The sequence below is a fragment of the Budorcas taxicolor genome, chromosome 18 (assembly GCF_023091745.1).
Source record: "Budorcas taxicolor isolate Tak-1 chromosome 18, Takin1.1, whole genome shotgun sequence".
Lineage (NCBI taxonomy): Eukaryota > Metazoa > Chordata > Mammalia > Artiodactyla > Bovidae > Budorcas > Budorcas taxicolor.
In genome coordinates, this window is record NC_068927.1 from 16,422,752 (window position 1) to 16,447,487 (window position 24,736).

At 53.9% G+C, this 24,736-nt stretch overlaps 1 protein-coding gene and 1 long non-coding RNA gene across 4 annotated transcripts in view; one reads left to right on the plus strand and one right to left on the minus strand.

Moving 5' to 3' along the window:
* The window catches only part of SPIRE2 (spire type actin nucleation factor 2), a 34,147-nt gene extending 11,738 nt beyond the window's left edge, over positions 1-22,409 (plus strand). For all 3 annotated transcript variants that reach the window (XM_052655508.1, XM_052655507.1, XM_052655506.1), the window contains 14 exons: positions 2,830-2,870; positions 6,897-7,256; positions 10,215-10,295; positions 10,396-10,560; positions 11,054-11,140; positions 11,252-11,384; positions 11,468-11,637; positions 12,316-12,505; positions 13,008-13,129; positions 15,774-15,908; positions 15,997-16,064; positions 20,693-20,720; positions 21,419-21,534; positions 21,743-22,409. In XM_052655508.1, the coding sequence (XP_052511468.1) occupies positions 2,841-2,870; positions 6,897-7,256; positions 10,215-10,295; positions 10,396-10,560; positions 11,054-11,140; positions 11,252-11,384; positions 11,468-11,637; positions 12,316-12,505; positions 13,008-13,129; positions 15,774-15,908; positions 15,997-16,064; positions 20,693-20,720; positions 21,419-21,534; positions 21,743-21,965 (1,908 nt within the window). In that variant the 5' untranslated portion in view covers positions 2,830-2,840 and the 3' untranslated portion in view covers positions 21,966-22,409. The remainder of the gene's footprint in view (positions 1-2,829; positions 2,871-6,896; positions 7,257-10,214; positions 10,296-10,395; positions 10,561-11,053; positions 11,141-11,251; positions 11,385-11,467; positions 11,638-12,315; positions 12,506-13,007; positions 13,130-15,773; positions 15,909-15,996; positions 16,065-20,692; positions 20,721-21,418; positions 21,535-21,742) is intronic.
* LOC128062989 (uncharacterized) lies at positions 19,402-24,519 on the minus strand. Its single transcript, XR_008200867.1, has 3 exons — positions 24,335-24,519; positions 20,408-20,512; positions 19,402-19,535 (listed from the first exon to the last, which is right to left on the minus strand). It is a non-coding gene; the product is annotated as an uncharacterized LOC128062989 (long non-coding RNA).
* Between the last annotated feature and the right edge of the window lie 217 nt (positions 24,520-24,736).

Sequence of the window (24,736 nt, forward strand, 5' to 3'; positions counted from 1 at the left end):
TGCTGCTCACATGCCCCGTGTGCACCTCACCCAAGCATCGAGGAGGATGTGCTGAGCCCAGGGCACCTGTGCGCATCACTGCCTCAGCTCCACCAGGAATCCAGTGGAAGCCTCCCCCAGGAATTCAGTGAGTGCCAAGTTCGTGGGTATCCACTCGAGCGTTTTCCCCGGGGATTGGAAAATGCAAACAAGCGGAGTGTTTTAAAAAATCAGGACTACGGAGGGAGCAAGCTACACAAACTTACTGCTTAATACAAATTTACCCTTGTAAAGCCATGATAATCCCTTTGCCTTAAGGTCATCTGAGTAACAACTGAACCTCCGTCTGGACCCCAAGACAGAGTTCTGTCTTCTGTCTTGGGTCCCTGGGGCTTGACTCACTTCCTGGGCCTTGCTGCTGGGTAGGAAACCACACCCGTGGTGATGTGTGAGTTTATGGCAGAAACGACCTGGAGGAGGAAGGACACACCGCAAACACAGGGCGCCTTTGACCCCTGTACTGAACAAACAGCTTCCGGGTTTGGAGCATTTGTCTCCTCTTGGCTTCAGGCGGCATCTTGCTTTCACCAGCTCCTCTCTCGAGTGAAGAAGTGAGGAGTGGAGAGGAGAGTCCAAGGCTCCTTCCTGTGCTGACCCCAAGCCCAGAGGACATCATCAGCGGATGATCACCGCCCCCCCGGCATCCTAGCAGGACACTGCATCCCCGTCCCCCTGTTCCCTGCGGTCAGGGAGGCAGGACACCAGGGTCCTTACCACAATGCTCCTCAGCCCCAGCCCTGCAGAAGGGGGAGAGGCTGCCGGCACCCATCCCACCACCCCCTGCTGGCCCCAGGGAGGCACTGCCCCCAGGATTCCAGACTGCAGAGTCCTCACAGAGTTCTCTCCCACAAACGAAACCTGTTTCCTGTACTATGACAGGGTCATCTCAAAGAAAACGCCCTCACTTCTTGACTTCTTGTCTTTTGTTTCCCGGAAGAAACTGAAACAACTTTCCACCCCAGCACATATTGGGGAGGGTGGTGAGGATGCCAGGGAAACCAGGTGGCTGCGTCTAGCTCCCATCTCATCGTGCATCAGTAGAGCCTTGCGTCTATCTCCGTCTCTCTGCTTTTCCCCAGGGAGAAGTTGGTTTGTAAATAAGTATGAGCTAGTGTGCAGGATGCCAGGTGAGCAGCTTGTTATGTCAAGCTTGTATCAAAGTTATGTCAACTCCAGGTGTTCTGGGGGCTCTGGAGGGTGCAGCCAGAGTCTGGCTGTGCCTGGTGGGGCTCCCAGCACCACCATTCCTTAGCTGTGTGATCTTGGTAAACTCTCTCTGTCTCTAAGCTCCAGCTTCCTCATCTGCGCGGAGGGAAGCGTGGCCCTGAACTTTGCAGCAAAGCACTGGGCACGGGACCACTGCGGGGCTCCTTGCTCTGTACAGCCCAAAGGTTCCCCAAGCCTGTGCGACTTTAAATACAGCTGGGTTGGTGAAAACTCACCTCCACACACCATGCTGGGTTTATAAAGAGTTCTGAAGAGTTGGCTGCCCCCTGCCCTTTATAGCAAGGTAACTCGGGGCCCCGGCCCCTCCATTTCTCCCACTTTCCACGATCTCTGTCCTTCACAGCTACAGACTTTTTACTGAACCTTCAATACAGGCCAAGGTATATGCCCAGGTACTCACTGTTCCATCAACGCCACCCATGTTGGGAGTGCAGTGTTTTAATGGGAAAGTGTTTTCATGGCTCAGCCCTACGCAAACTCCCTTTATCCCTGGCAATCTTCCTGTCTCTTGATGGCATTTGGAAAATATTTGCAGAGTTAGCAGGTTCACTCAGCGGAGAATGTCATGGTTTGTGTTTTTATCCACCTCAATTAAGGCAGCTGAAATTCATACCCTCCCACAGCTCTGTGTGCTTTATTCAAGCAAGGCTATGGAAGGAGGTGGGTTTCCTGTCTTTCCAGCCTGGCCTCTTGGAAGGCTGGAGGGTGGCTCAGGCAATGACTGGAGCACAGATTCTGGGGTCCCCCAGCCTGGCTGCAGCCAGCACCACCACTTACTAGCTGTGATACCTTGGGGCACATAAGCTCATCCCCTAGAGCCTCTGTTTCCTTATCTGTGAAGTGGGTACCAGGACCATCGACCTCCCAGGCTATACACTGGCTTTGCAAGTGCTTGCAAACATGCCAGCTCAGTGCCATGTTTAATAATAAAATACCCACAGCCAAATTCAGCACCTGGGCACCCTGTATGAATGGCTGAGGTGCTGACAGTCTGGGGAGAAATCCCCAGTGCCAGAGGTGCAGCCAGATGGCAACTCACCCGCATGGCTGCTGGGAACCCTGGAGCAGAGCCTGCCTTCCCCACCGTACCCGGCTTTCTCATCCGACTGGTTTGGGAGTGCATGGCTCCCCACTGCACCCGGGTTTCCCATCTGACTGAGCTGGGGGTATGCCGCTTCCCACCACGAGGCCTTTCCTTGGACCTGGCTGACCTGAGCTGCCCCCTTGACCCTTCCTCTCCCCTTTCACTCTTGCCCCCTGCCTGCTTCCCCAGGGGGCGGGATGGGCTTCAAGGCCCTGTAGGCTGCTCCTGTCTGAGTGGTCACTTCGGGGTGTGACCGCTGTGCAGGGTGGGACCATCTGCCCCAGGGCAGGGCCACAGGGCTTGCCTGGCGTCCGGCGCAGAGCTGGGTCTTATCAGTGTCCATCCAGTGACTGATGGCTCAGTGCCCTGGTTTCTGGTGGAGATCTTGGGAGATGCGCTGTGTGTTCCTGGGGGTAGGTGGGGGGCTGGCCCAGGGGATGCTGAAGCTTGTCTTGACTGCTGCTTCTCTTCTCTTGCAGAGCCCACAACAATGGTGTCACCGGCCAGCTCGGAAGCCCAGGTACTTTAAAAACAAAATTTAAATGTACTTGATCTGAAGTAACAGTTAGGTGTGTTGTATGCTGTAAATTAGCAGCACATACAGTTGTGCTTCTAGAAGGACCAGGAGGTAGTGAAGCCTGGCATGCTGTAGTCCGTGGGGTCACAAGGAGCTGGACATGACTGAGCAACTGGACAACAACAGTTGTACAGTTGCTCCTCTGAGGCAGGATGTGGATAAGTGCTCAGTGGCTTGGTGGAAAGGCTTGTGGGGAGACGATGCCTGAAAATAGGCATCGTGTACAGGCAGGGAAGCCCGTACACACGGGCTGGGGTGGGGCGGACTCCAGGGGTCTGAAACGTGGGGTCTCCCCTGTGACCTCTGGGCTCCTGGAGGTGCCTCCCACTGATCAGAGGGCAGAAGGGGCAAAGGAGATGTGGTCTCCCTGGTCAGAGCGTTGGGCAGGCGTGGGGCTGGGGGACAAACAGGAAAAGCAGCCCATCCCCCGTGTCCCTGAGCTCCAGTGCCTCATCCCTGGGACCTTTATCTGTGTCTCCTGTCCCATCCGCCTGGCCCCAGGTGCTTTGTCCTGAATTTGATGTTTATTCCACTGCTTTATAAAAAATGGTTTTGTGTAAACACGTATTTATATATTAAACACAGTGTTATAGAAAGGGGGTGGGCACAGCCAGTTGGTCTGCTGTGAAAGTGAAAGTCACTCAGTCATGGCCAGTTCTTTGCGACCCCATGGACTGTAGTCCGCCAGACTCCTCTGTCCATGGGATTTCCCAGGCAAGAATACTGGAGTGGGTTGCCATGCCCCTCTCCAGGGGATATTCCTGACCCAGGGATCGAACCCTGTCTCCTGCATTGCAGGCAGATTCTTTACTGTCTGAGCCACAAGGGAAACCCATTGGTCTGTCACGGAGGATTTTTACCAACAATAATAAAACCATCGCAAAGTTTTCTGACTTTTTCTAGTCACCACATGCTGGCAATTCTTAATTGTATCAGTGATAAAGTACATCCTCTGGCCGGGCGGATGCCCTGCTGTTTATACAACACGAGTTCCCAGGGGTTGCTCTGAGCTCACGCTACACAGCGTCCTGGAACCTGAGTAAGAAAAGCCTAGCCCCGTTTTCAGGACGCGTCCATCTCACTGCTGTGTGCGGCTCCTGCTGCCAGGCTGCCCTGCCCCACAGCCCCAAGTGAATTTGTTCCCCACCCCTGTTCCACTTGTGTTCCCTACTGTCATCAGTCTTGAAAACACTTACAAAGAACTTTGTATATAGGCTCGGGAATCGACGTGGGGGCCCCAGGAAGTCGGTCAGGGCAGCCTCCTGGCCTGGGTGCTGAGATTCTCACTCCAGCCCTTCAGTGCCTTGGGCTGGTCCCGGGGCCTCAGCTGCTTGGTGCCCACACTGCCAGGAGCAGGGGGGCTTGGGGTTCTGCCTAGACTTTTCCCTGGGGGGAAGCCAGTGGTCTCTCCAGTGTCTGGGTCTGGGGCGGCTCTCTAGAGGCTTGCAGTGGAGTTAACCCTTTCACTGATGTGAGGCCAGCACGGGCCAGAGACCAGAACCAGGGGAGGCAGGCCCAACAGGGGTGCTCTGTGCTGCACTGGAGCCAGGAAGCTTTGGTGTTAGGCCTGCTGCCTGCCCGGCCCGAGGGGTAGAGTGGTCTCCTCCAGAGAGAGAGGGTCACCCTGGGGTCAGCGGGGTCTGTGGGGCAAAGCTGGGGTGAGGGGGAGTTTACTCTGCTTTTTTTGTAAAAGTGATTTTATTTGTTTATTTTTGGCTGTGCTGGGTCTTTATTGATGCGTGGGCTTTTCTCTGGTTGTAGAGAATGGGAGCTACACTTTGTTGTGGTTCATGGGCGTCTCATTGCGGTGACTTCCCTTGTTGTGGAGCCTGGGCTCGAAAGCACAGGCGCATTAGCTGTGCCACTCGGGCTTAGCTGCTCTGCAGCACGTGGGATCTGCCCAGACCAGGGATCGAACCTGCCACATCTCCTGCACTGGCAGGCGGAGTCTTCCCTCCTGAGCCACCAGGGAAGCTCATCTCTGTCTTCTTCCTGCACCTCCCTCTGGGCCAAGAAAGGACCGATGGGAACTTGTGTGAAGTGAGGTCCTTGCCCGCCCAGCAGTCCCAAGGGGCTGCCCCAGGGACTCCACTGGCCAGAGCAGGCCCTTTGACTCCTGATTCTGGGGTGTGACCTGTAGCCCAACTGGTCCTCACCTCCTGAGGCAGAGATAAGGTGCCTCCAGGCTGGGAGCGTTATTGACTTTCACTGGAACTTCGCTCCCACAGGGCCTCACCCTCCCAAGGTGTCCCCGAGCCAGGCAGACCCCCCCCTAAGCCCCTCCAGACTCAGGGCATCTTGGGAGGTGCTTCTGTGGACAGAGAAGGCCTGTTCTTGTGCCCTGCCCTCTGCCCAGCGCTGACTGTCACACTTCCCTTCAGCTCTGCTCTGACCCCTTCCCTTGGGGTCTGGGGGTGACATCACAGGAAACAGAGGAGAGACCAGAAAGGCCCAGAGGCCAGGTGGCCTGCACATGCCTGGCGAGGGTGTGGCTCCGTCCAGGGGCACAAGGTCAGGGCACAGGCTGCAGGCTGACCACCCCCCCCCAGGCCAGCACGGCCCCCCTACCTGAGGCAGGCAGGTGACCAATGTTTTCCCCACCTGTGAGGGTCTTGAGACTAGTGGCAAAGAGCTGTGGTCATTTTGGTGTGTGTATATCTCTTGTACTGAGTCGTGAAAGGAAACCATTAATGCCCTTTCAAACACAAACACTCGGTGCTGTCAGCACTGGAAGCAGCTTCCTCATTCTTCTTGCTGTGCGCCACTGCCTGGCATCGAACCGCTTCCCCAGCGCCTCCCTCGAGCAGACCCAAGGCTGTGGGGCACAGACAGTACAGAACCCGGATCTGAAATGCTAATGGTGGTCCCTGAAAGCTCAATTCCCTAGGGGCTAAGTAACACCAAAAGCAGAGTTAAGAGGAGTGCAGGACTCGTCTCTAATGTGCTAATCCACTTTTTAAAACCTTGTTGTGGAGAAAGAATTTTGATCTTATGCAAAGCCAGCAGAATAGCATAGTGGCCCCACACGAGGCTCCACCAGCAAAGGACTCACCTATTCCCTGCAGCGCCCCCCCACTACCTGCCTGCTGGTGACCCCACCCCCTCTCCCTATAATAGGTACAATTATTTTTTAGGTTTTTCTCTTTCAGGTTAAATTCACATACATTGAAATTTACATGCAGCTGAAAATACTTGAGGGGTCTCACTTTTTGTGAGATCCAGTGTCAAGCTTTATATGTGTCATTAAGCAATTTACTCCAGCAGCATTTATTGAATAAGCTAGCCTTTCTCCTCTGATTTAAAACATACTGTCATTGCACATGAACTAATGCTTCCTTAGGTTGCCTCTCTGTCTTTTTCTAAACACTTTTGTTGGGGGTAAACTGTACATGTGGCGAGCTCTGACTGGTGTGTAAGCAACACCACACACATCTTTCCCAACATGCTTCCCCCCACCCCCTGACCCCCGGGAGCCAGGGGCCTGCCCTCTGTGGCTGTAGACTGCTTCTGTGTTGTCTGGAGCTCCAGAGTCCTGGCTCTGGGCGGTGCTGGGGGTTCAGGGCTGTGCACGGCTGACTAGTTAGTATCCCTCGGATCACCACCCCACCGACCTGGGGTGGATTTGACCTTTGTGGATTCCCCCACAGGGATTTCCGGTTTTCCTCTCTTGGTGAACCCCCCCCCCGCGCGCCCCCTCCCCCGCCCCCCACGCGCCCAGAGGAGCTGCAGTCTAGCGGTAAAGCGTGTCTTAATTATAAGAACCTGCCACGCAGTTTTCCGCGGTGGCTGTGCTGCTGGGGAGCACTGTTTCCAGGGTGGGGGCGGTGGTGCACCCCTCAGAGGACAGCTGCTATCCCATTTCACCAGTAGAACCCACCCGATGGTGACCTCCTGCGGCGGCTAGAACGCCCCCACCCCGCCCTGTGTGCCCGCCCTACCCTGGCCTAACAGCAGGGCCCTGTCCCGCAGGTGGTGCAGTCGCTGGGCTTCGCAATCTACCGCGCGCTGGACTGGGGGCTGGCTGAGCACGAGGAGCGCGAGCTCAGCCCGCAGCTGGAGCGGCTCATCGACCTCATGGCCAACAGCGACTGCGATGACGACGGCGGTGGCGGGACGGCCGACGAAGGATACGGGGGTCCCGAGGAAGAAGAGGAGGCAGAGGGCGGCCCTCGCACCGTGCGCACCTTCGCCCAGGCTATGCGCCTGTGTGCCGCGCGCCTGACCGAGCCCCGGGGCGCACAGACCCACTACCAGGCCGTGTGCCGCGCGCTCTTCGTGGAGACGCTGGAACTGCGCGCCTTCCTCGCCAGGGTCCGGGAAGCCAAGGAGGTGAGGCAAGCGAGTGGCCCAGGCCGGAGGGCCAAGGATTTGCTTGGAGTGGAGGGTAGTGGGTGGGGCCAGCCGAGCGAGGGGTGGGGTCCCAGAGGCGCCTCCACACGCAGAGGTGGGGCAGGTGGGCAGGGCCCGGCCCTCTCCCTGCCTAGTTCCTTCTGTCCCTCCGTCTGTCCACAGTGGGTGTCCACTCTGTGGCAGACAGTCCTGAACACTTTGTAGGTTTTAGCTTAATCCTCAGTGTCCTGCTTACCTGGCTTTGCACAGAGGAGACCAGAGGCTCAGAAGTTCACAAACTGGTGCCTTTACCCATGACCTCACTCCTGTGTCTCTAAGTCAGTCCTTAGCTTCCCTGGTCCTCATGTTTACATCTGCAAAAGGGACTGTGTCTCCAGGTCTTCTGCCCCAGAGCTGGTTCCTTCTGAAAACAGGGAGCAGAGGTGCCAACAGGTTGGAGCTTTGGGGAGGTGGGCAGTTCGTGAGGGGTCACTCGTCCTGGTGTTTGTCCCTGGATGACAGTCCCACATTCCTCTCCACCCCTCACCCCCACCACCCCCCACCCCCACCTTGGTTTTCACCCATTTCCCAGTTGAGCAGCTGTAGGCGCTAAGAGGTCGTGTTCTCACCCCAGGTCACAGCTAGTACGGAGCAGAAGGGCTTGACCGGCTCCCGGCTGGCATTCTCCCCACAGCTGCTCTGCCGTTTCATGGTCTCAAAGTCAGGAGGTGACAGTCTTTGCTCAACTCTCACAGCCTCTCCCTTGGAGAGAACTGAGGTGTTTCGTTGAAATGGGGGTCACAGCCCACAGGGACCCCTGCCTTCCACCAGCATGTCACAGATGAGGAGGAAAATGGAGACTTTGGAGAGGCCAGGAGGTACTTTTGGAATTAACCGGTGCTGGTCCCTGATGTTACCCTGACCCTTCATTGGCGAGTGTCTCCTTCCTGCCCAGCTTCCCCAGGCCTGGGCCTGAGCGCTCTAAGGGTTGTTCTCACCAGGGGCCTGGCATCTAGCGCAGGACAGCTCAGATGCTGCTCTGGTCACTTGGCCTCGTCTGCAGCCCACTCGTAGCCCAAAGCGTGTGTGTGTGGTCCCTCTGCCCACCCACTGCCCCCCAGCCCCATCCTTTGTCTTCCCTCCACTCCTGCGCAGCATCGCAGAGATATCCTGCCAGTGCTTTAATTGTGGCTGCCCCTAATGCTTGTCTGCTTTTCCGTTTGTTTTGATTGGACTCTAGAGGATGGGTGGGGACTATGTCTGAAACTCATGCCCCACTAGGGAGATGTCCATTCTGGTTTTCCTGAGACGCCCTTCAGAGCATTGTCTTCTTGGAGCCACTGCTCTTCCTGTAGCAGCCTCTTCAGGTCCACTGCCGAGTGGATCCTCCCTGGAAGACAAGTTCCTCTTTTTCTTGAGGACCCTCCTGTTTCCTGACTCTTCAGGGTCACTGTGTGGTTCCTTTTTGGGGAAAGATTTCTTCCTCTTGGGAGGAACTCCACAGCCAGCTGTCTCTTCAAGGTCACCACTAACCGGCTCCTCCTTGGAAAGCATTTCTTTTCCTTGAGTTTGAGAAGGAGACAGATGGGTCTTCCATTCCATTCTCCCAAAGAGCCTCTTGGGCTTGTTTTTTCTTCTTTGGGGTCTTTTGCTTGTCTCCTCGCACTCCTGTGTGGCACTAAGGATCCTAATGATTTTCAGTTGCCTGGCTGTTGCTGAGGTCAGTTCCTTGGCCAGGCAATAAAAGGTCTTTCTTTAAGTGTAAACAGCTCTAGACTTCAAGCAGTTGACCCAGGAGAAGTCAGGGGACTGGAGGAGGCAGTGAGAAGTGGGCTACTGGCAGTGTGTGACTGGGCTGGCATTGAGAGCAGAAACAGCCTGCTCAGGGGCAGCAGAGCTGCTCCAGAAAGGACAGGAGACCCACCTTCATGCCCTTTGTCCACAGAGACGCAGGTCACACCCAGCTCTATTTTTAGAACCACACACCTTGTGCTTCTCAGAGACTTGGCTGAGTTTTCTAGAGCATCCCAGGGCAGTTTGGCAAGTGGCTTGGGAGGGAAGCCGGGGTGACCGGTTCTGTTTGCCCTGGGGGATGGGGTGGCAGAGACTGTGTGCTAAAGGCAGGTGCTCCTCCAGCATGGAGGGCCAGTGAGAGCAGAGCCCCCGCTGCTGCTAAGATCCAGGGCAATGAACTTAGCAGCCTCTTCACAAATTCTCAGCAGAAAACAGCTTCCTGAGCATTCCCAACATCCTTCCTGGGCCCTCACCTTGCTGGTGGCGTTTTTCCCAGTTCGTGAAATACATCTCTATGACTTTGGGGTCTGCTGAGTGACTCGCCCTCTTGCCCATCCATCCACCCATCCAACTATCCACTTACTGATTCATTTATTCACTCAACCAATGCTTAAGACCTAGCATGTGTCATACAATACTGGGAGCCAGATTTAAAATAACCCCAAAGCTGAAAACATGTTTCTGACCTCATGGAGCCAACCATTCAGAAAACAATCAAAGAAGCAGATGACTGTAGGCTCCAGATGGGATGACATGCACAGAAGAGGTCGTGCTGTTCCACGAGGGTGGGTGTGCCCTGTGAGCGGCAGTCTGGAGCCCTTCCCAGATGTGGGAGGGCCTCACGCCTGCATCATGGAGGATGGGGCCCCCGTGGAGGAGTGTGGGTCAATGTGAGGAGGCCATGGGTTCTGCTGCAGCCAGGGGTTGCTGCAAGGGTCATGCTTCCCCCGGCCCTTGCGCGGGAGGAGCGGCCACCAATAGCCAGCAGGACATGAGTGTTTCCATGTGGTTCTAAGGCTGATGGCTTGGTTCCCTCAGATACCTTTCTGTGCCCCAAAGCCTTGCCCAAAATGCCCACGTGGTGCAGAAGCGTCCCCAGGGGGCAGACCAGCAGGGCGCACAGCCCCACTAATCCCGTTCTCCCATTTCTCCCGGACTTAACAGATGCTGCAGAGGCTCCGGGAGGATGAACCGCAGGCAGAGAAGCCCCTTGTGGAGCTGGACAGCCTGAGGCGTACAGACTGGGTAAGACACATGCCCCCCACCCCCACCAGGGCACAGAGGGGGCACAGGCCTGGAGCCCCGCCCAGGGCTAAGGGCCATTTCCTTCTTCTCGTGGGCCTAGGCCCGACTCTGGGTCCAGCTCATGCGGGAGCTCCGCCATGGGGTGAAGCTGAAGAAGGTGCAGGAGCAGGAGTTCAACCCCCTGCCCACAGAGTTCCAGCTCACCCCCTTCGAGATGCTCATGCAGGACATCCGTGCCAGGAACTACAAACTGCGCAAGGTCATGGTGAGCCACTCAAGGTCATAGCGGGCCGGGTTAAAGAGGTCACATGTTCAGGCCCCTCTGCCTGCCGGAGCCCCTGCTTGGTGCGCTGGTCACTGAACCAGGGAGTCCAGTGGGAATGGGCAATGTGGCCTCGAGTCATATACCTCATGGTCCTTTCAGGGACATAGTGTGACACTGGCAGGGAGAAGGGGACCAGGGGCGGGAGCTGAGGCTGTGGGATTGTCCCACTTAACTCTCACAGGGCCTCGTGGTGTGCCAGCGTTGCTCTGAGAATCTAAACGTGTGAGTTATCTCACTCTTACGAAGACCCTGTGAGGTAAAGCCACTGACCCACGTTTCAACATACAGAATCTCAGATGCAGGGAAAGCTGGTGGTCAGGTCTTGAAGGCCACAGCCACACAGCCACTGAGGGGGAGGCTGGGTGAACCCCTGTCATGGCTGTGGCCCAAGCAGACGGCCCCTTAGCCTTGCTGCCCTCCTTCTCTCCCACAGGTTGACGGGGACATCCCTCCCAGAGTGAAGAAAGATGCCCATGAACTCATCCTGGACTTCATCCGCTCCCGGCCTCCACTGAAGCAGGTACCAGCCCCTCGGGGCATCCGGAAGCTTGGTTCTGGGATGCTGCCTGCCAGAGCATGCAGGGCCTCCAGGGAGCTGGCCCCCCACCTGGTGCTGCTAAACCCCCTGCAGGTCTCAGAGAGAAGGCTTCGCCCCTTACCTCAGAAGCAGAGAACTCTGCACGAGAAGATCCTGGAGGAGATCAAGCAGGAACGCAGGCTACGCCCTGTGGAGAGCAGGCGCTGGGACGGCCGGGGCGAGCGGGGTGAGCACGAAACACCCCTCCCCTGCACTTCGTCTTCCCCCGCACTGTCATGTCCATCGTGCCTCACCTCCTGCCTCCCCCAGGGTTCGGCTCTCTGCCCTGCATCCTCAACGCCTGCTCTGGGGACGTCAAGTCCACTTCCTGCATCAACCTGTCCATCACGGATGTCGGGAGCAGTGCCCAGCGCCCGAGGCCCCGGGTCCTGCTCAAGGCCCCTACGTTGGCTGAGATGGAAGAGATGAACACTTCTGAGGTCAGAGCCCACAGGTTTCTGAAGAGAGACTGACATGAGGAGGAAGTGGGGCAGGGGAGGAGGGATGAGGAGGGGAGGGAGGAGAAGTAGGGGAGAGAAGGAGGTTCTAGAGAACAGAACACAGCCAGGGTGCAGCATCCAGCTGTGGGCCCTCTGCTTGGGGTCCTGTCTGCACCCTGCTGTGGGGCTGGGTCTGCCCTGGGGACAAGCCTGGCGGGGCTCAGGCACCCTCTCCCATCTTGGTCACTCACAAGGGTGACTGAGACAGTGGCCTTGAGCCTCTGTTGCCTCAGCACATAAAAGGATGAAATGGAGAGCCACGTCCTTCTGGGCTGGGCAGCCGCACTTGGAGGTGCAAAGCCTACCGGTCCCAGCGTGACTCCCCACCCTGGCTGCATTGCCCTCTGACCCTGGCGACTGGGCTGGGGGCTGTCTCCACGTGACCCCACGTGACCCCAGGCCTGTCGTCTCCAGGACTTTCCAGGGACCTCAGGGCAGGGGCTGGCTTCTGAAGCATGCGTCTCCTCTGGCTGGGGTAGTGCATAGCAGTCAGCTTGTGCACCCCACGCCTTGGTCCAGGGACAGGCAGGAGGCACTGGGGCAGAGCGGTCTAGTGATGCTAGACTGGACTGTCCACAGGAGGGTGGACAGGGTGTTGCTGGGCTGATGTGTCCACAGGAGGAAGAGTCACCGTGTGGAGAGGGGACGCTGAAGCGAGATCGTTCTTTCTCTGAGCACGACCTGGCGCAGCTCCGGAGTGAGGTGACCTCTGGTCGGCAGCCGGCCCCTCAGCCCCCCGGAGGCCTGGAGTTGTCCCGGCCGCGAGCGGGCAGCATGCAGTCCTGGAGGCCGAGCCCCCTGGAGCCGGGTACGTGGCCCCTCCCTCCCTGGACGCCTTCCTGCAGGTCCTGCTGCTCCAGATGGAGCTTGCACTGCCGGAGGGACATTTATCACTTCAAGCAGCCACACTCCACCTTTTAAAACTCTGCTAAAATAGTAATCCATATCCAGTGTAAAACTTCAGAAAAATCCCCACAATTCTTTTACCTAGAGATGTTAACTTTGCCATACTGGTCTGTAGAAAGACAGCTGGACCAATGGATGGATTGACAGACTGTTCTAATCTTTTTCTTTCCTGTCAGTGGGAAGGGGCCCAGAGAGCATGCACACCACTCTGGACTGGACTAGTCCCCTGGGGTTTGTCACAGCCCCGTCCCTTCCCGTCGGTCAGCCGGCCACTCTAGGTTAGCTGGTCCCACAGTGCTGAGGCCTGGGGTTGCCATCCCGCCCACTGCCTCTTCGTGCCTAGCACAGCCCTGCGGCCCAGAGCTGCTGCGGGTTGTCCTGACAGCCCCTGTCTCTTCCACCAGGTTCCCTCCCTGTCAGTGTCCAGTCCCAGCCTGACCCCAGCTCCCTACCACGCAGTGACGTGAGCTCAGTCGAGGACAGGCATGGGGCCTCCGCGGCCCCGGATGCCAGTCACCTGTGGCTGGTGAGTGACAGAAGCGCTGTGGGGCAGGGTGGCCAGGGTCAGGGACAGAGAGAGGGGATGGGGAGTGCCCCTTTCAGGCTCAGGAGTGGTGGGGGCCCTCTCAGTGGATGTCTGGGGAGGTTGGTCTTTGCTGCCGCCTCCTGGGCCTTCTGGGCACTGCAGCCAGGCCAGAGAAGGACCTTGCTAAGGGCACAGCCTAATCCCATCTCTCAGGGTCAGGGCACATGAGAAGGCAGCATGCTGACACTGGATAGCACTTTCTTGGGTCTTAACTCTGGCTCCAGGCCCTTCCCTCTCTGTGCCGCAGTTCCCTCTCCTGTGAATTCTGTCTGACCTGTAATCATGAACTAACAATTGCTGACATCTTGAGGCTCCCACTTGGACCTGAGCCGAATGGAGTGCCTGCAGGGCCACAGGGCACCTTGCTGGCATGTGGAGGGGGATCCAGAGGGTGGCTGTCATTATTGCTTCATTGAGGTTTTACTGAGAGGCTCAAGTGAGAACGGATGTTCAAAGGCTTTGAAAAGTCAAGGTCATGTCACTGTAATACTCCCCAACTGAAGGGCATGCTTTACCCTCTGAGCCCTGTATTAGGTATCTGACCACCTAGAAAATCACCCCTCACTTAGCAGCTGCAACAGCACACAGTTACCATCTCATCATTTCTCTGGGTCCAGAGCCCGGAAGTGGCCTCCATGGGGCCGCAGTGGCAGGGCTGCGTCTCACCTGGAGGCTTGACCTGGGCTGGAGGACCCTTCCTAGGAAACTCCTCCCCCGGCTCTGGGCGGGGCCCCAGCTCGTCCCAGGTGAAGCACCCTCAGGAGGTGGCTCCCCTGAGTGAGCCATCTGAGAAGCAGAAGGAAGCCAGTGTCTTTATGACGCATTCTTGGGACTGACGCTGTCAATTCCACCTTATTCATTCCATACAAGTCAGTCACTCAGTCCTACTTAGGGAACTACATCTTATTTATTTGGCTATGTGGGGTCTTGGTTGCTGCCCTCGGGATCCTCCTTGCATCATGCGGAGCTCTTTCCTTGTGGCACATGGCATCTCTAGTCGTGGGGCAGGCTCCAGAGCACAGTAGTGGGCCCAGTGGTTGTGATATGAGGGCTTCATTGCCCTGTGGCTTGTCCCCTTTTTTTAAAGATGGATTCTTTATTAAAGATGTTATTATTTTTTATTTTATTTATTTTTGGCTATACTGGGTCTCTGTTGCTGCATGCCAGCTTTTTCTAGTTGCAGCGAGCAGAGGCCACTCTCTAGCTATGGTGTAAGGGCTTCTCACTGCAGTGGCTTCTTGTGCTGTAGAGCACAAGCTCTAGTAATTGCAGAGGGCAGCTCATTAGCTGCAGCACATGGGCGTAGTGGCTCTGTGGCATGTGGGATCTTCCTGGACCCAGGATCAAAGCCTTGTTCCCTGCATTGGCAGGTGGATTCTTAACCTCTGGGCCACCAGGGAAGTCCCAGGATCACCTCTTGAAGGGAAGGATGTCGAGCAATCAGGGGACATGTGTTTAATAGCAAGTCTCGTGAGTCTTTCTCCAGCTCAGGACTCGAGAGCTTTCCAAGAGGCTTGGCTATCAAACCCCTGAACTGTGATGACCTTGCCTCAACCCAGTCTACTGAGCACCCAACTTGAGATCTCTTAGCAATGTGTACAGTGAGTGTAACATCTGTAAGGTTAGAGGGAAATTGTTCACATATAAACAGCACCACCAGGCTACAGGAAACACTAATCAGAAGCCTGGAGACCTGGATGCTTCAGGTGAGAGGAGAGAACGCAAGGTCCCAGATTGACCCAGTGCCAGACAGTAGCAGCTGACCAAGAAGTGTAAATAGGAGAAAATCTGACCACAAACACCATCCACTTCCACATCCTCTGGTGTCTTCCATGCCACCTTGTCTTCGTAGCTAACATTTTGATTCTGGTGCCAGACACTGCATCTTCTTAGTGGAGCTGAAATACCCTACTTCATAGAAGAGGAAGTGACCCTTTGAGAAGTCAAATTCTGTGCTAAGAACACAGGATTGTTCTCCTGGGGCAGAACAGGGTATACTCACCATGACAGCCCAAAGGGCCAGGCGGTTATGATGAGGTGGACAGGAGCATCCAACTGACTAACAGACCCAGAGTGGCAGTGGATGGTTAACACTGGGAAGGAGGAGGGAGTACGGTGGTTGGGGGTTCCAGGAGGCTGGGGGCAGAAGGGGGCGTGGTGGTGTTTGGGGTTCCAGGAGGAGTGAGGCGGGGGGCAGGAGGGCACTCTGGTGGGGGTTCCAGGAGGGAGGCAGTGGGCCTGGGGACTCTGGGTGACTTTGATTGTCCTGGGGTGTTTTCAGGTGAGCAGCAAGGTTGGAGGCAGATGGTTCAGGTCTGGGTAGCATCATGAACAAAGGTGGGATGTGCTGAAGGGTTATGTGAGCAATGAGGTCATTGAGGGGCTGGCTGCCAGTTGAGTTGTTGGGCCCAGGTCAGAGAGCTGCCTGTAGGAGTGTCCCAGGAGCAGTACAGCCTCAAGGCATGGGCGTTTTGGGGAGCTTGCCTGGACTGAGGCCGGGAAGATGCCAAGTCCTCAGGGAAGTGGGGAACTTGTGGAGACGTCCTGAGAGCCTGAGACCAATGCCTCAGGCCTCCTGCCCTAGGAGTTCAGCCACCCCGTGGAAAGCCTGGCTCTGACGGTGGAGGAGGTGATGGACGTGCGCCGTGTGCTGGTGAAGGCAGAGATGGAGAAGTTCCTGCAGAACAAGGAGCTCTTCAGCAGCCTGAAGAAGGGGAAGGTGAGGAGCTGGGTGGGGGTAGGTGTGGGCAGGGCTGGGCCTGGCAAGTTTGGGACAACACTGGGCTCCAACCAGGCTCTCCTCACAGATTTGCTGCTGCTGCCGAGCCAAGTTCCCGCTGTTGTCATGGCCACCCTCCTGTCTCTTTTGCAAGAGGTGAGCCTTCTGTACGCACCTTGGCTGTGAATTCACAGGGGAAGGAGGTAGGAAGCCTCTCGCTTTCTGTCCAGTAGGGCTTCCTGTGGTTCGGGGCATGTTCCTTCAGGCACGGTGACCAGTGCAACCAAGGAACAAAATTTTCAATTTAACAACTGAGGGACCCCCACTTTCATCCAAGATTGGGTAATAGGAAGCAGAACAGGCATTTTCCATAGGAAACGGCCAAAAAAAAAGACCATGCAAAAACATGAAACATTAGTTCTCAAGAACCAATCAGGTATGAAGCAAGTACCAGAAAGCAGACAGGGTAAGCTCTGTCCTACGACTGCCTCAGCTCTGGACTCAGGCCTGTTCAGCTGAGAACAGGGGTACCTGGGCAGCTAGAGTTTACAGTACAGATCTCCACAGGGGAGAGGATTCTCCAGGAAGCAGGTCTCAGAGACCTTCACAAGGTCCTCCTTGCATATTCAGAGTTCTGATCAGCACATACATAAAGGAAATTACTGAGGGTGTGGAAACCTGGCCCACTGCCTATTTTAGAAATAAAGTTTATTACAACACAGTCACACCCACTTGTTTATTATTCATTTAGTCACATCTAAAATGTTGACTATCTGAGCTTTTAAAAGAAAAGTTTACTGACCCTGTCCTACAGATTTAAAGGAACAGTACCAGGAATAGTGTCTGTTCCCACCAACCAAGGTGGCAATTTGTGACTCATGGGCTGCTGAGTGAATCACAGAAAGGTCTTGCCTCACTACAGGGAATAAGCGCCCCCACAACTGAGCGACTTCACTTTCACTTTTCACTTCCATGCACTGGAGAAGGAAATGGCAACCCACTCCAGTGTTCTTGCCTGGAGAATCCCAGGGACGGGGGAGCCTGGTGGGCTGCCATCTATGGGGTCGCACAGAGTCGGACACGACTGAAGCGACTTAGCAGCAGCAGCAGACTGAGTGCTGCTCCAGAACTAAGAAATCAAAGTCAGACCAGAAAAGACCAAACTATTCCCAAGGATCTTAACTGCTTCCTAGAACAAAACTTAAGTCTATGTGTCTACGTATATTCGCTCAGTTGTGTCCAACTCTTTGTGACCCTGTGTACTATACATGGAATTCTCTAGGCCATAATACTGGAGTGGGTAGCCTTTCCCTTCTCCAGGGGATCTTCCCAATCCAGGGTTCAAACCCAGGTCTCCCCGCATTGCAGGCAGATTCTTTACCAGCTGAGCCACAAGGGATGCCCAAGAATACTGGAGTGGGTAGCCTATCCCTTCTCCAGCAGATCTTCCTGACCCAGGAATTGAACTTGGGTCTCCTGCATTGCAGGTGGATTCTCTACCAACTGAGCTATCAGGGAAGCCCATAAAACTCAAGAATAGGAGTAAAAAAGTAGCCAGCATCAAGCCAAATAAAACGCCTGTCATCCAGTTGCAGATTATCAGGCATGTCAAGAAGCAGGAAAACAATACCCATGGTGAGAAAAACCAATCAAATCATGGAGAACTGACTCAGATTATAGGATTAGCAGATAAGGACATTAACAATTTTGAACTGCATTTTATACCTTGAAAAGTTAAAGACATGGAAGATATAAAGAAGTGACAAATGTCTAGACCTGAAATGTATGAGATGAAAAAAATTACACTGGATGATATATAGCAGATTAGACATTTAGAGTAATGTGCAGAAGAAAAGATTAGTTAACTTGAAGACACAGCAGTAGAAACTATCTGAAATAAAACACACAGAAAAAAAAGAATTAAAAATGAAAATGGCATTGGCAAGCTGTGGGGTAACATTAAGAAGCCTAATACACCTGTAAAGAAAGTCCCTAAAGATGTGGGGGCAGAAAAAGTATTTGAATAAATAATGGCTAAAAAGGTTTTCCAAATTTGATGAAAAGTATAAACCCACAAGAAACTCAGTGAACCCCAAGCACAAGAAACATGAATAAAATCACACCAAAACTCAACAATCAAATTGATCAGTGATAAAACCAATGATAAAGAAAAACTCCTTTAAGGAAAGACAGAAATTCCTAACTTCAGTCAGCAAATAAAAGACATATTGTGTATAGAGAAAGATAAAGATGACTGCAGATTTCTCTTCGAAACATTACAAGCAGGATGTCAGTGGAATAACATCTTTAAAGTACTGAAAGAAGAAAAAAGTGGTCAATCTAGAATTCTGTACAAGAATATTTGTGTCAAAAACAAAGGCAAAAGTAAAGACACTTCGAGAAATACGAAAGCCACCAGCAGACCCATACTGGGACAAATGGTAAACGAGGCCTGCTGCATAAAGTTAAACTGATGCCAGATGGAGATGTGAATGTACACAAAGGAATAAGAGCACTAGGAACAGTAGCTACTAAGATGTAAGTCTCCTAACATAAAAGATTCTCTTCCTATGCCTCCTTGAAAGGGAAACCGGTGCTTCCCTGATGACTTACTGGTAAGGGATCTGCCTGCCAATGCAGGAGACATGGGTTTGATCCCTGATCTGGGAGGATCCCACTTGCCACACAAGGACCAAGCCCATGTGCCACAGCTATTGAGCCTGGACTCTAGATAGAGCCTGGGAGCTGCAACTCACAAAGCCCACGTACCCTCGAGCCTGGGCTCCACAAGAGCAGAAGCCACTGCAACGAAAAGCCTGTGCACCGAAACTAGAGTGCGCCCCCACTCTCTGCACTGGAGAAAAGCCCAGGCGGCAGTGAAGACCCAGCACGGCCAAAAATAAACAGATGAGAAAAAAACAAACGGTAAACCAATATGTAGCACCCAGCAAGGTGAAATTCAGTCTGCCATCCAAACAGAGTTTATTAGGAATGCAAAAAAGTAATAAAAAATGTATTTGGGGGCTTCTAACAGATGTATAAGTAAAAATATCCTAACAATATCATTAAGACTGAAGGTGAGGATCAGAAATATGCTGTTATAAGTTTTTTATACTGTACATTAGATGGTAAAATATGACTAGAAGGAAAACTGTGATAAGTTAAAGATGATCCTGTGAGCCCAAACACAACTGTTGAATTAGCCTTGAAGTCAAAAAGAATATACTGGATTGGCTGAAAAGTTCATTTGGGTTTTTCCAAATAAACTTTTTGGCCAACCCAATAAAATGGAATCATAAAAAAAATACTCAGTACAGAGAGCAGAAGAAGGAAAAAAGAACAAACACGACAGAAAGAAAACAAATCCCAAGATGACAGACTTAAACCCAACTGTATCAACAATTACATTAAACATAAATGGCTTAAACAAGCCAATTAAAAGACAGAGTTTCCCATATTGATTAAAGAAAGCAAGACAATCTGCTGTCTATAAGTCATGTATTTTTTTTTTTTGGCTGTGCCATGCAGCTTGTGGGATTTTAGTTCCCCTACGAGGGATCAAATGCACACCCTCTGCATTGGAAGTGTGGAGTCTTTTCCTCTGGGCCACCAGGGAATTCCTATGACCTGTAGTTTAAATAAAAGACACAAATTGATTGGAAGAAGGATGGAGAAAGATACCTCATGCCAATAGTAGTCTAAAGAAAGCCTGAGTTGGTATGTTAATACCATACAAAGTAGACTATGGAGCAAAGAATATTACCAGAGTTAAAGGAGTCCATTTCATGGTGATAAAGGAAGGAAATAATTCTGAACACTTTCTGTACCTATCAAGAGATTCAAGATACATGGAACAAAACGTTGACAGAACAGTAAGGAAAAATAGCTAAATCCATGGTTATAATTAGAGAAATGAAAAACTAAGGGTATAGGAGATTTGAATGACACCATCACCAACTTAATCTACGTGATGTTTACAGAAACTAGTCCTTACAATGGGATGTACATTCTTGTCAAGTACACATGGAACATTAACCAACATGATTGTATTCTGGGTCATAAAACAGGTCTCAGAAATGTGGAAGGATTCATATCATACAGAGTATGTTCCCTGACCACAGTGAAATCAAATCAAATGAATACAGAGGTTTGTTGATGGCAGATTAAGTATGGGACATCCCTCTAAGAGTATATGGTCCCTTGTTTTAAAAAATGAATTTGGACAGTTTGCACTGATGTGGAGAAGAACCCTGGTGTATCTTGATAGGATAGTACACAGGATACCCCATGCCATGTATTTTACTGTTATTTTAAATGTATGTTTTTATTCATTTATGCTTAGATCTGGAGCATGGAAAGTGTGCTAGTAGGGAGCATCTCCAGAATGGGCTATACAGGAGAAAACTCATGACTAAAATTCTCTCTAGTGTTTGAATTTTTACAACAAAAAGGCATGTACTTTTGAAATCACATATGGATGGGAAATAAACATTACTCACTGCTTAAAGCTGGGCATGTCACCTGACGGCCCTCTGGCTGTGGCAGTCCTCATGTGGGGGAAGTCAGGCACCCTCCACTGCAGATCCATGGTCCCCAGAAAGAGCCTGGAAGGAAGGAGTATTTTGGGTGTGGAGCTAAGTAAAAAGAAAAGCAAGATTTGGGAGTAAAATGAGACTAAAACACTGATGTGGCCAGGAGGCAAGCAGAAGGCGGCAACAGTCTGGCCTGGCCTGCGTGCTAGACCCCTTGAGCTGACCCTACTAACCCTCTTCTTTCCTCTCCAGAGCCGTCTGCAACTCCTGTAGCATAAAGGTGAGGACCACCTGGGGTCAGAGCGAGGCCCCGTGTCCTGAGCGTCCTGCAGCCTGGCTGGGTTGTCTGGGAATGAGGTGGGGGGTTGACAGAGGCTCTGCTATCTCGAGTCTGATGACCCCCCTCCCTAGTCACTTCTTTCATCTTCTCCTTCCAGGAAGAACCCACTCCTACACTGCCCAAGACTACAGTGGAAAGACCCTGTGGATGGTTCTTTTTAAAAAAAAAAGAAAAAATTCTGTTTTAGTAGGCCAGTGCCAAGAAACCCTTCTCTAAAGTCTCCTTCCAACACCACAATCCTCAAGTGTTTTTGGAAGGGCTCGTTTTAGATACAGCAGCCTGTAGTGTCTGTGTACACCTGAGGTGCAATTTGGGTGTCACTCCTTCACCTCTCCTTTATCCCAGAGATAGTCCTCTGTTTGAGAGGTTTTTACCACCATGATTTTCAAACCCTTGCCTTTTATGACCGCTCTCAATGTTAAGTGATGGTTACGTTCAGGCCACTGGGCTACACCTGGCATGTTAAAAAGGCACACTTTGCTCTACAAGGCAAGGGAACCATGCCTTCAAACGCCAGGCGTGAAGGGGCGTCCAGTGAGCATGTGGGAGCCAGTGACCTCAGGCAGGGTCCTCTGCTGGCCGGGCAGGTGGCCTTTTTCGGGGGAGCGAGGTGCCTGGAGTGTCTCTCTGTATTGCAGATGAAGATGCCTTCTAAGAAGTTTTCTCACATCCCCGTCTACACACTGGGCTTTGAGAGTCCTCAGAGGATGTCAACTGCCAAAACCACGCCAACACAGAGAAGAGACGCCTTCCAGTGCGTGCTGCCCTTGGTGATGTTCCTGATGGGCCGGGAGCTGGGCAGGGGTTTCTCTGCTGGGGAAGGAGGGCAGAGTGGTCAGAGCCCAGAGTCCCAGTTCTTCCCGAGGAAGGGCTTTTGTGGGGTGGACTTTGCTCTGCCTGGCGTGGATGTGGGGGATGCAGAGGCTGGGGCAGAGCCCCCTAACAGCCCTGTCCTGCCCCAGATCGCTGCAAGGGCTGCAGTGGCGGAATGTGGAGGAGGAGTTCCCGCACATGTACACCCACGGCTGTGTCATGAAGGACGTTTGCAGCGACTGCACCGGCTTCGTAGCGGATGTGGTGCACTCCAGCCGCAGGAGCGTGGATGCCCTCAACACCACGCCGCGTCGTGCCCGCCAGACCCAGTCCCTGTATGTCCCGAACACCTGGACACTAGACCTCAAGTGATGACCTGTAGCCCCTGGGCTGCCTGGCAGATGCTTCTCAAGGTGCCCCCAGACGGCCATGCCTCCAGGGAGGAGCTGGGCTAGGCCTGGACCAGGACGAGTCTCCATCCTGGGACAAGAACCCCCGTCCTCCTGATGTGCATGTACATATATACATACGTTTATATAATATATACACACAGCCTATATATTTATATTCACATCCCTTGGCCCCCAGAGCTCACGCCAGGACCCTCCCTGGGGAGACTGTTCCTCTCAGGATTCCTTGGGCAGGGTGGGAGCAGGTCTTCTCACTGAGACAAGGAGGGGCAGGTGGGTGTAAGCAGCACACTCAGAGGTGCCGGGGTGGTGCTGGTCCGGGGGCCCTGGTGATGCTGGAGGTCCTGGTATGGGAAGGCACTCCGTAGATTGTACCCATGGCTACTCCTGGCCTAATAAAGGTGGTCTCACAGTCTCTGGTGTCGGGTGTGAACTGAGCTCTCTAGTTGCAGCAGTGGGCCTATGCTCCGAGGGCAAAGGCTGGGCTCTGAGGGGCGGAGGCCGTCATGACACAAGGGTGCTCAGGGTCACTCCATGACCTGGCCATCTTGGTCTTACAGCCAGCAGGGCTGCATGTGTGACAACCGCTCAGCTGCTTTCTATCACCTGCCAGCCAGGGAGACCCTTCGGCCTCGTCCCCCAGATCTCTGCTGCTGTTGTCTAGGCAGAGGGCTTGCTTAGGGCCTGCAGAGCTGGGGGAATGTGTGCGCAGCCACCCACGTGCTCTGCAGTGGGCTTCTGTGGTCACGCCATCTTACAGATGAGGAAGCTGAGGCTCAAAGAGGTGAGGGAACCGACCAAGATGCACAGCCAGGCCTGCTGGATGCCACGCTCTAAGGCCTGAGGAGGCCCCAGGGACAGAACGTGCAGCAGACGGGCCTTTGGGTGAAGTGCTTTCTTTCCCCAGCTGCGATCCAGGGACACTGAGTGACACAGAGAGCAGCCAGGAACAACATCCAGTTCCCAGACTTGTTCTAAGCACTTCCTGTGCAGGGAGTATTATTCCCATTTTAAATGGAGAAAACTGGCACAGAGAGGGTAAGGAATTGTGCCCAGTCACACAGCCAGCAAGGAGAAAGCACCTCCAAGGGTGATAACATCCCCAAGGGCAGATAATCCTGCAGGTGAGGAAGCAGGCAGGGGACACATGCAGGTCCATGCTCCCAATAAGGAGAGACTTGGGTTCTAATCCTCACAGGGATACTGTGAAATGAAAGCCACCCTGGGACAGCTGGACTAAGCCAGGAGGGCCCACATGGCTCCAAGGTGAGGTCAGGAGGGAGGGTCTAGGGTTCCCAGTGCTCCTGCAGCCTGGGTGCTGCGGGTTCACCTCCTGCTGAACCAGGGGAAGCAAACTCTGGTGTCCACCCAAGCAAACCCGCCCCATCTCTGCTCACCTAATGTCACCCTCCTGACACGGAGGGTGCTCGCTCTACAACTGTTCACAGCCAAGCTTCCAGCTCAGGCCAGGCCTCTGGGAATACTGGGAGAGACCCAGGCCCAGAGTTGCCTGTTCAGGGAGGGCACCCCTCACAGTTCCCGGGCAGTCGACTTAGGGACAGCAGAGCAGGAAGCAGCTTTAGGTGACACCCCCGCGTTTCCATCCACAGGTGAGGTGACAAGTCTGCATAAGCTAGTCACATCTGGGACGAGCCTGGCCCTGCACAGTCAGAATCTTCCTGAGGAGGGTGGCCTGGAGGTCCTGTGTGTGTGAACTTAACTCTTAGTGGCTGGATTGGGGCCCGGGTGGGGGTTGAGGCAGCAGCCACGTGCCAGCCACGGTGAAGGAGTCCCAGGGACTAGCATGGCTATCTGACCAGCGGTGCGAGCACTGGCACACACAACTGCCTCCCTCTGGGTCCTCGCCTGCAGCCTTCCTCATCTGAGCTCTGCAACCGCAGGCAAGAAAGAAGACTTACGTTCTACGTGGGCCAGTTCCCTTACCTATAAACGGATGGATATCGACCTTCTAGGGCGATGTAAGAACTCAGTTCAGGGATCGGCCTGGTGCCGCAGTCGGAGTCGTCCGACTGACCGTGGCCCTTTGCTCTCCTCCGTCAGGGAGGGAGGGCCCATTTCCACGCAGATCAAGATTATCTTTCCCTCGCGTTTGGAGCTCTGCTGGGCAGGGGTTCTCAAATCTGCCTGCACGTTCTAGTCCCCTAAAGATCTCACGTCGGTATTTCTAGGGATGAGTCGTCGACCTTCACTGTAAACCGCGCCCCCCACAACCGCCCCGGGAGGTTATGACACACGGCCAGAGTGGCGAGCCTCCACGTTAGACCACGGATTCCCCCATCCAAATATGCGGAGGAATCACCGGGGACTCACTAATTACGACAAGGCCAAATTCCAAGGGTGGACCCTAAGGGTCGGTTTCAGCCTGTCCGGGGAGGGAAGTCCAGAGGACCTTCATCTTCAGCATGTCCAGTCCGCAGCTTTGGGAAGCTCCTCAGCTTGGAGGCGCCTACTTTTAAGGACAGAAGCAGCCTCACAGGCGGCCGGCACAGAATGGCCCCGCCTACCCCAGGTGTTGCCCGGCCCCGCCCCCGGCCCACCCAGGCGACCAGCTCTCGGGGCTGGAGGCCCGGAGCCCCACCCCGCCCAGAAGACCCGGAGACTCCGGCCCGTGGAGGCTCCCAAGTCGCGCGAGAACTCGCCCGGAAGTGTCAGAGCCTTTTCTAATACTATCGACAACAGAGGAAGTTCCGCAAGGCAGCAGCGCGCAGACGC